The 14989-nt window shown below is 36.7% G+C and overlaps 1 protein-coding gene across 5 annotated transcripts in view; it reads left to right on the top strand.

The window, feature by feature from the left end:
* The window catches only part of LOC133871324 (uncharacterized), a 38738-nt gene that overhangs the window by 19546 nt on the left and 4203 nt on the right, over positions 1–14989 (top strand). For all 5 annotated transcript variants that reach the window (XM_062308781.1, XM_062308748.1, XM_062308756.1 and 2 more), the window contains 8 exons: positions 996–1133; positions 1484–1584; positions 5841–5954; positions 8983–9209; positions 10782–10840; positions 10931–11116; positions 11210–11333; positions 11565–11623. In XM_062308781.1, the coding sequence (XP_062164765.1) occupies positions 996–1133; positions 1484–1584; positions 5841–5954; positions 8983–9209; positions 10782–10840; positions 10931–11116; positions 11210–11333; positions 11565–11623 (1008 nt within the window). The remainder of the gene's footprint in view (positions 1–995; positions 1134–1483; positions 1585–5840; positions 5955–8982; positions 9210–10781; positions 10841–10930; positions 11117–11209; positions 11334–11564; positions 11624–14989) is intronic.

Genomic DNA, 14989 nt, shown 5'->3' on the forward strand with positions numbered 1-14989 from the left:
TCTCAAATGTAGTGGGCAGAAGAAGTTGGCCTCTGCCAGAGTATAGGGTCCAAAACCAATGGGGAGGGAGATCTTGGAGGAACTGTGGAGAGAAACTTATGGAAGAACTGGATCTGGAATTTGAATCAGATCTAATCCCCAGTACTATGAATACCGAGCTCTTCTCTTTTTTGGACTGCGTAAAAAGAGGAATAAAAAACGTGAACCTTAGATTTTGTTGTTGGTATCTGCTTCTTCCACTTATTTTTGTTTTTATTCTTATTCAATTCACCTCAAGAAGCCATTGTGTGTATAAGGTGTTTCCCCTTTCTTTTGTTGAAGTTTAGAAGAAAAAGAAGAGAAAATGTTTGTAGAATGTGGTATATAGTGGATGATGAAATGTATTCTTTTTCCTCCCCTTTATTGGTTCATTTAGTCATGAGATTGTCACATGCAATTGATCTGTTAGTTTGGATGCAAAAAGTTATGCATTTATCTTAGTCCAAAGTTCTAGTAGGTTTAATGGCACTTTTGAAAAGACAAGAAGGTAAATTGTAACTAGAATATTTCACAGGGGAGTAAGTTGTAATTTACCTAAAATTTAAAGAGAAACATCCTCCTATTAACAATGTGAAATACCAAAAAGAGACTGTGTAAAGTTTTGTATTAAGTTATGCCTCTTTTTGAATTTGATGTACTTCTTTCCTTTCTTTTGCTTTTCCCAGGGAGTTTCCCATACTTACATTCTCTGTTCCTGGTTCTGCTCCCTTTGGCCTTTCCCAATGAGTTTGTAAATATATTAAAAAAAATTGAATATCAGAGTCATTAATGCATACCCCCCCCCCCCCCCCCCCCCCCCCTTTTTTGGCTAATTGTTGCATTCTGTTATTGTTGACCTGATTTGAATATTGTTTGTTGAATTTCTTTTTATCTTGAAGTAATGCAAGTATCTGGTGGACATACATAAATATGCATTTTCAATATCATTTTATCTGTTTTGGTGCTCTTTTATGCAGCTGTTGAAGAGTTAGGTGCACAACTTGATGAGTCTAGGTTGGCCCATAACTTGAAAAGCACTTGGGTGAAGCAAGCTGAGATCATTAAGGAACCGTATTTATGTTCTTTTTTGCGGAACTTGCTTCTTTACTTCCCAGGTGACGGGCTTCCTATGCTTGGTTTGTTGTTGAGTTGCCATTTGTTTGCATTTGCCTTTTTGGGTATTATGAAAAAATGTTGAATTGTTGAATATCTTCATGATATACATCCCGTGTACTAGGTTCTGTTTTGACTTGATTAAAATCTTCATAGAGATTTTAATGAAATTCAGTTTGTTTTTGGAACAAGACCACATTAATGCCAAATCTTGAGAATGTTTTTAATTAATGAGTATTGGTTCATTTGATACGCATTGTCTTATTGAGATGAGTATGGTGTATGATCTTTACTACTTGATGTGGTAGAATAACAATTTAGTTTTCTCAAAATCTGCCATCCTTTATTACAGGCTGCATCTCTGCAGATGAATGTGGCAATCGCCTCTTCCTTTCAGACAGCAATCATCATCGGATTATCATATTCAACAGCAATGGAAAGATTCTGGATTGTGTATGTATGGAAATCTGTTAGTGATTTCATGTCAAAATGTAATTCAGCTTTAAGTCCTTCATTTGCTGATCGTGTTTGGTGTTTTCTAACGAAAATAAAATGGATAACAAATCATCACACGCACACACACACAGAGACAAATTTTACACAGGTAACTTGGTGGATACTTTTGCCACAAAAAATAAACACTGAAAGGATTAGGGAAACACTAATGGGTAGAGAGAAGATTGCATAAGTGCTTCTAAATTTCATGGAAGGCATTTCCAAATCTCATGTATGATTGTTCTTTTGGGATTCTGTATTATGTTCTTTCCTGATAGCAGCCATAAAAAAGGATGTGCGGAAATTTCTAAAGAGGAGCTGCCTAGCTGAAGAGGAATACATAGACAGTTTGGTTTTTATTAAGCCTCCTTTACTTTACTATAGACATTCAGCACTAACCTTTTATTCAAGATGTGGTTGATTAGAAGGTCAAAAGACGGTGGTAGAGGTTTCAAGGCTGCAGTAATACTGATAAAGTGTGTCAGGAAGTTCATCTGGAGTACAAAAGTTCCACCAAATGGTCAAAGCTCTCATTTGGACTTCTGTTTTCTTTTTAAATGAGTATTTGGGCCAATATCTCAAAATCAAGATAGGCGTCCAGATATTTAGTGGACATGTATTTAGATCGGGGTGAACCTGGAGTGTTGTGCAAGTTGGATTTAGAGAAGGCATAAGATCATGTAAATTGAGAGTTCTTGCTTGATTTGTTAAAGAGATGGGGATTTGGGGGGAAATTGAGGGAATGGATAGAGCATTGTATATCTACGGTGTGATTTTCCATTCTTGTGAATGGAACACCGTCTGGATTTTTTTTTTAGCTCTCGTGGGTTGATACAGGGGGATCCATTTCCATCGTTGTTGTTCGTGGTGGTTATGGAAGCATTGAGTCGAATGATGACCGCGACAATAGATACAGGTCTTTTGATAGGTTTCTCAATGGGGTCGAGGAATAATGAAGAGTTGGTAGTGTCTCATTTACTGTTTATTGATGATACACTGATTTTTTGTGATGGAAACTCCGAACAAATTCGACATTTGCATATATTTTCTTATGTTTTGAAGCAGTTTTGGGGTTGAGAATCAATTTAGCAAAATCAGAAATTGTTCCTGTAGGTGAAGTGGAAGATGTAGAAGAACTGGTCAGTATTCTTGGGTGTAGATACCCTTAATTGCCAATGAAGTATTTGGGTTTGCCATTGGGTCTTCTTATAAGGCCACTTCTATTTGGAATGACGTTATTGAAAAAATGGAATGTTGGTTAGCTGGATGGAAGAAACTTTATTTATCTAAGGGTGGTAGATTGACACGGATTAAGAGTACTATATCCAATCTACCTACGTATTACTTGTCTCTTTTCCCTATTCCCATGGGAGTGGCTAATAGGCTTGAGAGACTTTAGAGGGATTTTTTATGGGGTGGTATTGGGGATGAGTTTAAATTCCATTTAGTGAATTGGGCAATGATTTGCACTCCGATAAAATTAGGTGGTTTGGGAGTTAGAAATCTGATTCAGTTCAATCGAGCCCTTTTGTGAAAGTGGTTGTGGCGGCATGCTATGGATAGAGAGGCATTATAGAGATTGGTCATAGACTCATAGAGACTAAATATGATAGTATAAGGGGAGGATAGTATAAGGGGAGGTTGGTGTTCTAAGGAGGTAACATGGACATTTGGAATGGGAGTTTGTAAACATATTCGAATGGGGTGGGATAAGTTTTCCAAATTTGTTAGATTTGAGGTGGGGTTGGGTCAAAGGTTGGTTTTTGGCATGATGTTTGGTGTGGGGATAGTCCGTTGAAGATATCTTATCCGGATTTGTTTTGTATTGCTTAGAGAAAGGATGTGTGGGCGGTAGATAACTTGCAGTTTTGAGAAGGGATTTTTCATTTAATGTAATTTTTACTAGACCAATTCAGGATCGGGAGGTGGAGGTGGTAGTATCTTTCTTTATAGATAGGATGGAATCCTTCCAAAAGGAGCAAGTTTGAAGTGAAGTTGTATTATCAAGTGTTAACTAGCCAGAATGGATCCTCTTTTCCATGGAAGAGCATATGGAAAGTCAAGGAGGCTCCTTCGCGGGTGATGTATTTTGTGTGGATAGCAATATTAGGGAAAATATTAATGCTCGATAATTTGAAAAAGAGGAATGTTGTGGTGGTTGAGTGGTGTTGCATGTGTAAGAAGAGTGGGGAGCCCCTTGATCATTTATTGATTCATTCTTAATTTGTTTGGTGTAGAGTTGGTTATGCTTAAACGGGTGATTGATTTGTTAGTCAGTTGGGGAGGATAGGTTAACAGTGGTACAATTGTGGAAGTATGGAGGTTGTCTCCATTGTGCTTAATGTGGTGTCTTTGGCGAGAGAGGAATGCTCGGAGCTTTGAAGATGTAGAGACTTTGGTGACAGAGTTGCGGAAGATTGTGATCAACACTTTATATACTTGGATATCCGCCCATCATAGTTTGATTCTTGCTAGTTTTGTAGATTTTTTATATTTTTGTTCTTATTCTTTTTGATTAGTGGTTCTCTTGTATACTCTATGTGTACTAGGGTTGTGCCCCTCTGCGCTTAATAAATGATAATGAAATTACTAATATTAATAATAAAAAATTAGTGGACATGTTTGTGATCTATGCAAACCAAATTAACTAAGTTATCTGCTTATGGTATTATGGGCTAGGTAAGTGTGCATCACTCATAGCATGAGATAAAACTTCCAAATATGAAATTATATCCTGTGCTGGTGTAGTGAAAGCAGGATCCTAGCTTCAGTGATCTGGATGCAGTCCTAACCTTCAGCTAATGTGTATGATGAACACATATCCAGGGCTAATTGTCTTGCAATTATTTGGCCAAAAAACTTGTATTTAGTACAGAGAGACTGGGGCTTTGGTAATTAAATTATATCTCTGATCATTCTCCTTTAATATTACACATTCCCTCCCAGTTATTTGATTAATGGCATCAATCAAGTAAAGAACAGGGCTATTCTTCTTTTGGGAGGGCAAAGTTGATCAGGGCTATTATATCCCTCAAGTAAAGAACACGGGAATTTTGACTATAGTAATAGGCCAAGAGCAAGCAAGAGTAGCCCTATCTGCCTTGAAGGATTCATTATAGAGAGTTAGTGCGCTGGAGAGCAATAGAGAAAGAAAGAGGAGACCAAAAGGAACATTTATGGAGGTACTTCTTTGACTATCATAGAATAAGAGGAGCTATCTTAGGAAAACAACTTAAAGCCAGATGCTGCAAGGCAAGGGAGCTTCTCTGTGAAGTGGCTAGTCAATTATGCATTCCCTCCCTAATAACAGTGCTCCTCGCAAATGCGCCTCTTTGGGCAGGGACAACATGGCAATGAGTAGTTTCTGCAGTAACCCACTCCCTCAAGACTTGCTCCCCTTTATTAGGCAGTTCCATCACTGATCATGCTGAGATTCTATGCTGTCAAAATGGGACACCAAAAGAATTGACTGCACCCCCCCTATGGATTAAAATTAAAACTAGTAGGAGGTCAATTAAAAAAAAAGGGATACTAATTATACTCCCAGTGTATCAAGGGGCGCCTTACACTTTTTTAATCAGATTAGCTTCTTACTTATCAAAAAAAGAAAAGAAAGAGATATTAATTAATCAAAGTTCGTATGCTATAAGCTGTCCAAGTTCCTAGTTATGTAAATTTTCATAATCTTTACTTGGTTCCTTTTTGTTTTTAGGTTTCATGATACATTTAATTTACTTTTTATTTTTTTTATTTTTTTTATTTGCTTCTCTTAGGTTTTAATTATTCCCATTTTTCGTCCCACCATTTAGGTTTATCTATTTATTAACATGAGATGCCATTCTTTTCCCTCAAGGACTTCATTATTAGTTTATATATATTCACTTGATATAGTAATGCTCATCAAATTAATCTTTTATGGCTATTTTGTGCTCATCATGTGCTGAAAAGCATATTTTAATATAGATTTCTTTTTTCTTTTTCAAAGGAAAAAAAAGTAGTTTTTTGGAGTACTTGTAGAAGGGTCTTCTTTATGATATTAGCTTTTTGCATTTCTAGCCTTCTTTATGTAATTCTCAGATGTAGATACTGGTCTGAAAAACTCCCAATGTACCTTATTTTTTCAAATCTTATCTTGCGTAATTTGTATATTCGATTAAAATTTGTGCAGAGATAAAATGAAAAGTTAGATTAAGATATCATTTTTTACATGTCAGATTGGTTCCTCCCCTGGTTTTGAGGATGGAGAATTTGAATCTGCCAAGTTGGTCCGTCCAGCAGCTTCCTTTTATAATGCTGCTGAGGATTGCCTATATTTTGTGGATTCAGAGGTATGCATTTGAAACTTGTTGACTAGTGAATTGTTTATTGATAGATTTTGAATCGAGACCCTAAGTGGATGTATTGGGAATAAAGACTGTTGTAAGGGAGGATTGGGGTTGTTATTATTTTGATAAAAATCATATATTTAGACAGACGAAGGTGTGCTTTTCAAAACTTTGTACAACTTTGCTAGCTATCTGATTATTGAGGGCTTTTACAAGACTTCAGAGGAAAAAAGTAACAGATTTTATCTATAAGAACAGCCTTTTTTTACTTCTTGTACATGGACCACAGTTTTTTGTTTTTTCATTTTAGAAGTGAATGAATAAATGAGTAGTGATGTCATTAATGTCCCTATTTATAGATAGGTGCTCTCTTTTTTCTTTGAATTAGGGGCTTCATGTATACGTCCTGTGTACTATGGGTTGTGCCCCTTTGCGCCTTTTGAATATACTTTACTCATAAAAAAAAGAATTGCATACTTGCATCATCTATAAGTTACAAACAGCAAATAGGTAATAATTGAGATGTTGGTTGGCTAGTTGGAAAAATGTTGTATTTGTTTATGGGTGGTAGGATTACCTTTATCAAGAGCACCCTATCCAACTTACCCACGTACTTCATATCCCTATTTCCTCTTCTTGTGAGTGTTGCAAACCGTATGGAGAAGCTCCAACGTGATTTCTTATGGGGAGGCTAGGTAAAGAGTTCAAATATCACCTGGTAAGATGATCCAAGGTTTATACACCAATTTCTGAGGGAGGGTTAGGGATTAGGAACTTGTTGAGGTTCAATCATGTTCTCTTAGGTAAATGGCTTTGATGTAATAGGCTTGAGAGAGAGGTTTGGTGGAGGGTGGTGGTGGATTCTAAACATGGAAGTGCATGGGGAGGGTAGTGTTCTAGTGAGCCCATTGGGGGCGTATGGGGTGGGTTTATGGAAGAATATTAGGAGGGGTTGGGGGATTTTTGTAGTCATATTAGATTTGAGTTGGGAGATGGCTCCAAGTTTAGATTTTGGCCTGATCTTTGATGTAGGGATACAACCCTTAAGGAAGCCTTTCTAGTTTTCTTTGGTATTGCTTGCATAAAGGATGCTTTTGTTGCGACCCTTGTGGAATTTTTTGGAGGTGCCATTCTTTGGTGTCGGGATACTATTAGCAAGAATGAGACGGGAACGGGAGGACAAGTTGTAGTGGGTCTTTTCCAAAAAGGGATTATTTGGTGTTAAATCATTTTACAATGTCATGGGTTGTCATGATGGTGTTTGTTTCCCTTGGAAAAGTGTTTGGCGTACTAAGGTTCCATTGAGGGTAGCCTTTTTTGGCTGGTCGACGGCCCTATGAAAGATCCTTACCATGGATAATCTCCAAAAGCTACACATTATTGTGGTTGATTGGAGTTGTTTATGTAAAAGGAATGGAGAGTTCATGGACCATCTTTTGCTTCATTGTGAGGTTGCTTGTGCCATTTGGAATGTTTTCTTCAGTCGATTTGAGTTGTCTTGGGTAATGCCTAGACGAGTAGTCAATTTGTATGCTGCTTGGTGGGACTACTAGCAATACTCGAAGTGCTGTTGTGTGGAAGATGGTGCTTTCGTGCCTTTTGTGGTGTCTTTGGAGAGAAGTGAATGATAGAGGTTTTGAGGACTGTGAGAGGACTTTGGAGGAGATTAAATCTTTTTTTTTCAACACATTGTATCTTTGGACAACTGTTTTTGTATATCATTTGTGATTAGTTATCATGATTTTCTTGTTCTTTTTGCCTCTACTAGCTAGGTAACTTCTCTTGTATACTTCTTGTATATCAGGGCGCCTTACACTTTTAATGATATTTCAATTACTTATATATATAAAAAAAGAAAAGAAAATTGAGACTATAATTTTTCATTCTACTCAACTGGAATTCACAATTCCAATTAGTTAGGTCCGGTTGGCTCAGCAAATTGTTCTTCACCATTTAGTTCTCTATGGTGCTGCTCTTTTTTTTTTTTTTTTTGATGAGTAATAATTTTATTGAAAGAAAAGGGTAATGCCCTTGTACACAAAAAGTATACAAACAAATGCCCTAAAGGCTTTTGCAATCTAAAAAGTATACAAGATTTAACAGATTTGAAGATGAGAATTAAGAACAAAAACTACAGCTCAATCCAAGAGAGATCTCAAGAAACTAGATGCTGCTCTTTTTCTTAGATTAGAGGTGCTATGTCTTTTCCCATTAGTTTCAAGACACAAGTTTACTCAGTGTTCTTCTGTTCCTTGCACTGCCTCCAACTTAAGTATTCCTATCTGCTACAGTTGTTTGTCTCCATTGGGAAAAAAACCTAACCACATTAGGAAACCTTTTTCAATTTTGTCTCTCAGTGGTTCTACCTCCAATTTCTGACAGATATAAAACTATCTTATTCTTGAATGTTTACTTTTCTATGTCAAGTTCCTTACTTATCCTATGCTGATTATATGAATTTATTGTTTGTTGACCATTAAATTCACTGCCATGAAGTGTAATAAACCTTATAACCTTTTTTTAATATGTTTTTCCATGCAACACTTTTCTGCACTAAGCCAACATCCTCTTGAATCTTATATCTACCATGCTTTAATTGCTGTTTGATAATTGTTTAAAGGATTGTTGCAATGATGATAATAAAATTTTCAATTGTCAATTTGTCCTCAGTTGAGGCCTCTCTCTCTCTCTCTCTTCTTCCCCTTTCCGGTTGTATTTCTTGTGACTTTATCCTTCAGACAATATATTTGGATCTTCATTGTCAACTAGGCATTTTTTTATTTAATAGACATAAATTAATTATTTATGTATTTTCTTTGACATAAATATATACTTTTTCACCATCTTTTTTCTTCTTAATAATACTTGCTCTAAAAACTAGTCTTATTTTTTCGGTTTTACTGTTTTGCATTAGGTTTTTTTTTTTTTTTTTTTTTTTGGGGGGGGGGGGGGGGGGGGCATGATTTTGTTAGATATTGCTGTTTATGTAATTTTCTCACCATTTTACTTGTTTTGGTCCCTATCTACTAAGAACCATGCCATCAGGAGAGCTGATATGGGGAGGAGAATTTTAGAGACTCTCTATCCAACAAGCAACAATGATAAAATGAGTAATTCTTTGTGGATCTGGATCATGAACAAGCTGGGTCTGGGAAAAAGTGTTGATACAAATTCTGATGAATTTGATTCCAAATCACTGATGTTCCCTTGGCATCTGATGAAATCAGACGATGGCAGTTTCTTTGTCATAGACCGCAGGTAAAGGACACATTTTTAACTATATATTATACACTAAACTATAGTTGGTTACTTATCCTGGACTTTGCTCCACTTGAAATTTTCCCTTTTTAAATTTTATAAGGTATTGTCTTGCATCAATTAGTCCATGTGTTCCAGAGGTATGTGCCTCTATTGCTTGTTGGTAGTATCTGTGGTTGGTTTGTTCCAACCTTATTTACTATGGCATTCCTCATTTTCATCTCCATGATAATAAAAGATTTATGTTTAGTGGGGTGCACTTTCATTTTATTACTTTTTTGGTGTGTTTATCTTTTGAGTACTTTTATGTTAATCATCGGTTCCCCCTATATCTTAATTTTCAGAATTATGAAATATTACATATATAAGGTGTCCCCAGGTACACAGGAAGTATACAAGAGAAAACACCTGATAAACCCTTAAATGACTTTTGTGTTTTGAGTTGGAACAAAGATTTTGTGTCAATCAAACCAAATTTAACCTTATGTCAGATGGTTGGTGACCATTTAGAGAAAAATCCTTTACAATTTTCAATTATTTTGCTACATGCCTCGTTGTTTTATATTTTATCCTCCAGGTGATTTTTTTTTTTTTAAAAAAAAATCACCTTTTGGAATCTATTGTCAATTAGGTGTGGCTTAGGCAGGTAATGTGCCTATCTTCAACTTTAGCCGGGCTTGATCTTGAGTTCTTGGCTCATCGGACTTCGTATTGATATACTAGGCTTGTCTATGACCCAGTTTGGCAGGGTTGTGGCTATTCATCAATATGAAAAGCTGCAGCTGCTTTGAAAAGCAATGTTGTGCTTCTTCTGAAAAATTGCCTAGAAAGCTCAAACTGCATCACAGAACAATAAGTGGGTTGTAGTTTCCGATTTCTCAGATCCAAACCACCCTAGAAAAAGCCGCGAAAAGCTCCATGTAACAAACCCTATGCTATGGTTTGGCCATACAAATCCAAGCTTGTCTTGCCTCAGAAATAGCATGCTTCATTATGATGCCCAGAGAAGCAAAAGAAGGCTGGTACCTTGCAGCAAAGGACACCAAATTTGGACTGTGAAGGTATTGTGGGTATGTGCTAAATCCTAAATCAAGTGTGTACTAGACTGATGCGAGCTGTATATGAGGGTATACGAAGCCACAACTGCAACAAATTCTTTTGGAATATCGCACAGATGTGACTAGCACATCCATAAGTTGTGATAAATGGTATCAAAATTAACACAAATATTCATTTTCTTGAGTGAAAACATATTAAAAAGGCAATTATAGATTGTCTGTCCCACCAAAGCAGTGCAAACATATTACTATCCAAAAAATGTATGTTGCCTTGTATTTATTTATCTCTCTCATAAGTGGTAAGCGGTTCTTCTGTGAAGCTTGTTAATTTTGGGAAGAAAATTGTGGAATTGGGGTCTGAAGCCCCAAAAATTTAAATTCTAGTACAATAGTAGGCGATAATCTTGAGCAAGCTAATGATGCTCCAGTATCCATCTAAGTGTCTTGATGTCTATCTAGAATTCATCTATGCAATTTTTTGGGGGCTGGTATCATAACCTGGATTTATTTGCAGCTTTGAAACTCTATGGATCATGGATTTGGCTTCAGGGAAGATAAAAGAAGTTATAAAAGGTTTGGAATTATTTTCTAGTGTCTTTTGTTTCTTGTTTTTATTAGAAGTCAACTTATAAGTCTAATAGTATCTTATGAAAATTAATATAGGGTTTCCAAATATTTTGGAGACCTGTCAACAGTGGATCATGGAGAAAGTATCCCTTTTGAAACAGATGCCATGTGATGGGTTGCCACTGCAGATTGATACTTCCTGTTCACTAGAGGGGTTCCCAAATGCTGGTCTCATATCTTCATTAACAACCCTGCAGAATCACATAGTCATTTGTGACATAGGTATCTGTTCGTTATTCGATGATTGCTATCTACTTTTTTATGTGAATATATTCTATAGATGCAGTTCTTATTTCATTTTGTTTGTTTCTCAAGTTGGACAGAGGATTCTGAAAATTGATAGAGAATCTGGTGTCTCTTCGAACATCCAGTTTTCAAATTTTGGGATCCTTGGTTTACCTTATTGGTTGTCTTCCCCTTTGGAGAGAGTTTATGCAGTGTAAGTATGTCTACGAAATTGATTTATTGACCCTCTTTTATTCTGAACCCAAATTAAAGCGTGGATGTGTTTGTGTTATAAATGCAAATGTGAAGCAGACATGGTTCCCACTGAAACACACATTAATTTTTATTTTTTATCCCATATCTGACTAATGTGATGGAAGTGTGAAGATTTTCTTTCTTCTGAACCCCATTTGATTCATTCCTGGTTTTTTGCCTGCTTTGACAGTGGTTATGGACTTTGGGGAGCACAGATTGATCATCTTCAATGTTTCAGCTTGTTGCCAGGTATTTTACAGTCTGTGTTTGCATATGTTTGATTTATAGTCGTGAAAACACTTAGCCAAGGCCAGTTGATAGCCCTACTGATTCCCTAGGCAGTTGCCCGACTGACATGTAATGTTTATGTATACTAGCAAAAGGGCACATACATATATATATATTGATAAATAATTCAATTCATTTATATGTGCAGAGGGGCGCAACCCTAGTACACATGATGTATACAAAAATAAATCCCCTTAAATGCTAAAAGAAGAGCAAAAATCCACAAATTCAGAAAAATTAGAAGAGAGATATTATACACCCCTGTCCAATTAAAAAGCGATTTGGCCAAAATGTTCTTGAGCTGTTCCTTCATATTCTCAAAACATCTTACATTCCGCTTTTGCCATATACTCCACATTAAGCACAAGGGGACTATTCTCCACACACCTAGAATTGAGCGACTACCCATCTGACCTCGCCAACAATCTACAACTCTATCACCCTTGTAGGCATAACCCATTGGGACTCCGAAGAGGGTAAAGATCTTTCTCCATAATTGTCTTACCACTTCGCAATGGAGAAAAGATGATCATAGATTCTTCGCTCCTCTTACACATGCAACACCATTTTAGCACTATCAAAATCTTACCAAGAGTTGTTGTCCACATAAAAATAACTCACTCTCAAAGATACTTTAACTTTTCAAATACTCCTCCAAAGAAAAGAAGAACCCCACAAAGTAGATAACTCGTGAAAGGGAATTGCAGTAAGCGTTAGAGGGAGGGAGGGAGGGACATGTTGTAGTGGAGTTTAAGTTATCTGATTTCGCTGATCTCCTGCTATTAGCTGCTTTCCTAATTAACCTTTTCTGATTTTTTTTTTCTTTTTGTTAGAGAATTGGTCGGTCAAAACAACCTCTGGGTTTCCTTTAGTAGTAGTAGAGTTTAAGTGCAATACGTTATAATATTAGCATTCTAGTGCTATGAATTATGCGATTCTAGGAAATTTGATATAAGAAAAAATATAATCCAGAATTTTTTTTTAAAGACTTATTTGTTGAATGTATTCTCTCATTACTTGGTAAATCCATAAATTTGAGAGATTACAAGTGTTAGTTTTAAAATTATTCATAAATTCGCAAAACACACAAAAAATTATAAAAATATTGATATATATAATGAAGTCACAAGGCAGGAAATTTTGGCATTAATTTCATTACATCATAAATCAGACCTGGTGTCTTTATTGGGTTTTTAAAACACAGATCTAATTTCCAACTTTGATCATAGTGGGTCTCGTCCAAAAGAGGGTTGTTTGGTATTAAATCCTTCTATAGTATCATGGGTTGTCATGATGGTTTCTGTTTCTCTTGGAAGAGTGTTTGGCGGACTAAGGTTCAGTTGAGGGTGGCTTTTTTTAGTTGGTCGGCGACCCTAGGAAAGATCCTTACCATGAACAATCTCTAGGAGCAGCATGCCATTATGGTTGATTGGTGTTGTATGTGTAAAATGAAGGGGGGGTGGGGGGGTCCGTGCACCATCTTCTGCTTCATTGTGAGGTTGCTTGTACCATTTGGAATGTTTTCTTTAGTCGATTTGGGTTATCTTGGATTATGTCTAGACGTAGTCAATTTGTATGTTTGTTTGTGGACTGTTGGCAGCACTCGGAGTACTATTCTGTAGAAAATGATGCCTTCATGCCTTTTGTGATGTCTTTGGAGGGAAATCAATGATAGAAGTTTTGAGGACCACAAGAGGATTTTGAAGGAGATTAAGTCTTTATTTTTCAACACATTGTATTTTTGGAAAGCTGTTTTTGTTTCTCCTTTGGTGATTAGTTATCATGATTTTCTTGTTCTTTTTGCTCCTTCTAACTAGGTGGCTTCTTTTGTATACAATTTGTGTACCTAGGAGCGCCATACGCATTTAATGAAGTATCGATTACTTGTTAAAAAAAAAAATCTTTTCATTGATCATTAACTTACCTATTTATTTCATACAGTATCTACTTCTTATCACCTTTTATTGTATTGCTCAGCTTGAAAAATGGTTCCTTGACTTTCTGCGTCACCTAGATAGGCGTTGGTGGTAGACAAGTTTTGGCTGGGCGATCGGGACTTTATTGCATTAGTTTAGGCTTAGGCCTTGTAAATAAAACTTTTTGATAAGTAAACACAATTTAATAAAAAGAGCAAAAAAGCACAACCTAAGTACACAGGAAGTATACAAGAGAAACACCTAGCTAGCAAAAGAAAAAAGATGAAGAAAAGCATGAAAGATAGCCTAATGTAAATTAAACTTAACGTGCCTTTCTTATAGTTGGGATCTGCATCTACTATCTATGCAACTTTAAGGTTGGAGAAAGAGCGAAAAGAGAAGTTCACTTTTAGAGAGACTTAATTATCTCCTGCCACCTGCATGTATTCATGTTACCAAATAAATGAAAATTAGAAACAAGCTCTGCCTAGAATATTCTAGTATTATGACTACAATAAATTAGTATTGTTCTAGTATTATGGCATGCTCTAACATTTATTCTTGCTGAACCATAGTTACAGTTTGTGTATATAGATGACCTTAGCTGATTTATTCCACATGTACATAATTACAACATTAGCATTTTCTGTTTTTCTTTTGTGGGTTGTCTGCCTCTTGCCTTAAATCCATGACATTCATCTTAATAAAATGCATCTGTAATGCTTTTAGAAATATACATTCTGCTCTTTTTCCTAAATATGAGTAAGACATGGCAAAATGTCCAATTTCCATTGGGGCCATTGCTTGGACCATGACCATTGGCAGCATAAGTATATGTAGAGTGAAACACATGACCTGTGTGATTCACATGACTCATAATCTGAAGGCTCGTTCCTTACCCAATAAAAGTAAACGTTTATGTTTTGGGGGGGGGGGCTCCCATTTACCCGTCCAAAACCCAATCGGTCATGAGGTATCAACGGAAATCGAAGGCCAAAGCTAGTAAGTTGGATATTTCCTTGATTGATGAGGGAATGACAGCTTTGAGGTCGCCGATGACGCAGTGTTTGGGTACATCTTCTTAGGCTTTGGTCAGGGCTGTGGTTAAAAACCTACCGATGCCAAGTGGGGGAGTGGGTCTACGGCACGGGTTCTTTCTTCCGAGAGTTCCCTCCCCCTTGAACGGCTGCAAATCGTTGACCATTGACAAGGGTGAGACTCCCAACACGAATGGTTTGATCCAATCTCAGGAGTGGCCGGTAGGGTTTAGCCCATCTGGGGAGATTGTTTTGTGGGATTAGGGAGAGGAAGGTGATTCTCCTCACCCCTTGGGTGTTTTTCCTCCCGACTTACACTTGGAGTGGGAGTCGGAGGGTGCTGAGGATAAAGATTCGGCCCTGGCTTTGTTGGT

This window comes from Alnus glutinosa, chromosome 1, assembly GCF_958979055.1.
Source record: "Alnus glutinosa chromosome 1, dhAlnGlut1.1, whole genome shotgun sequence".
Taxonomy (NCBI): Eukaryota; Viridiplantae; Streptophyta; class Magnoliopsida; order Fagales; family Betulaceae; genus Alnus; species Alnus glutinosa.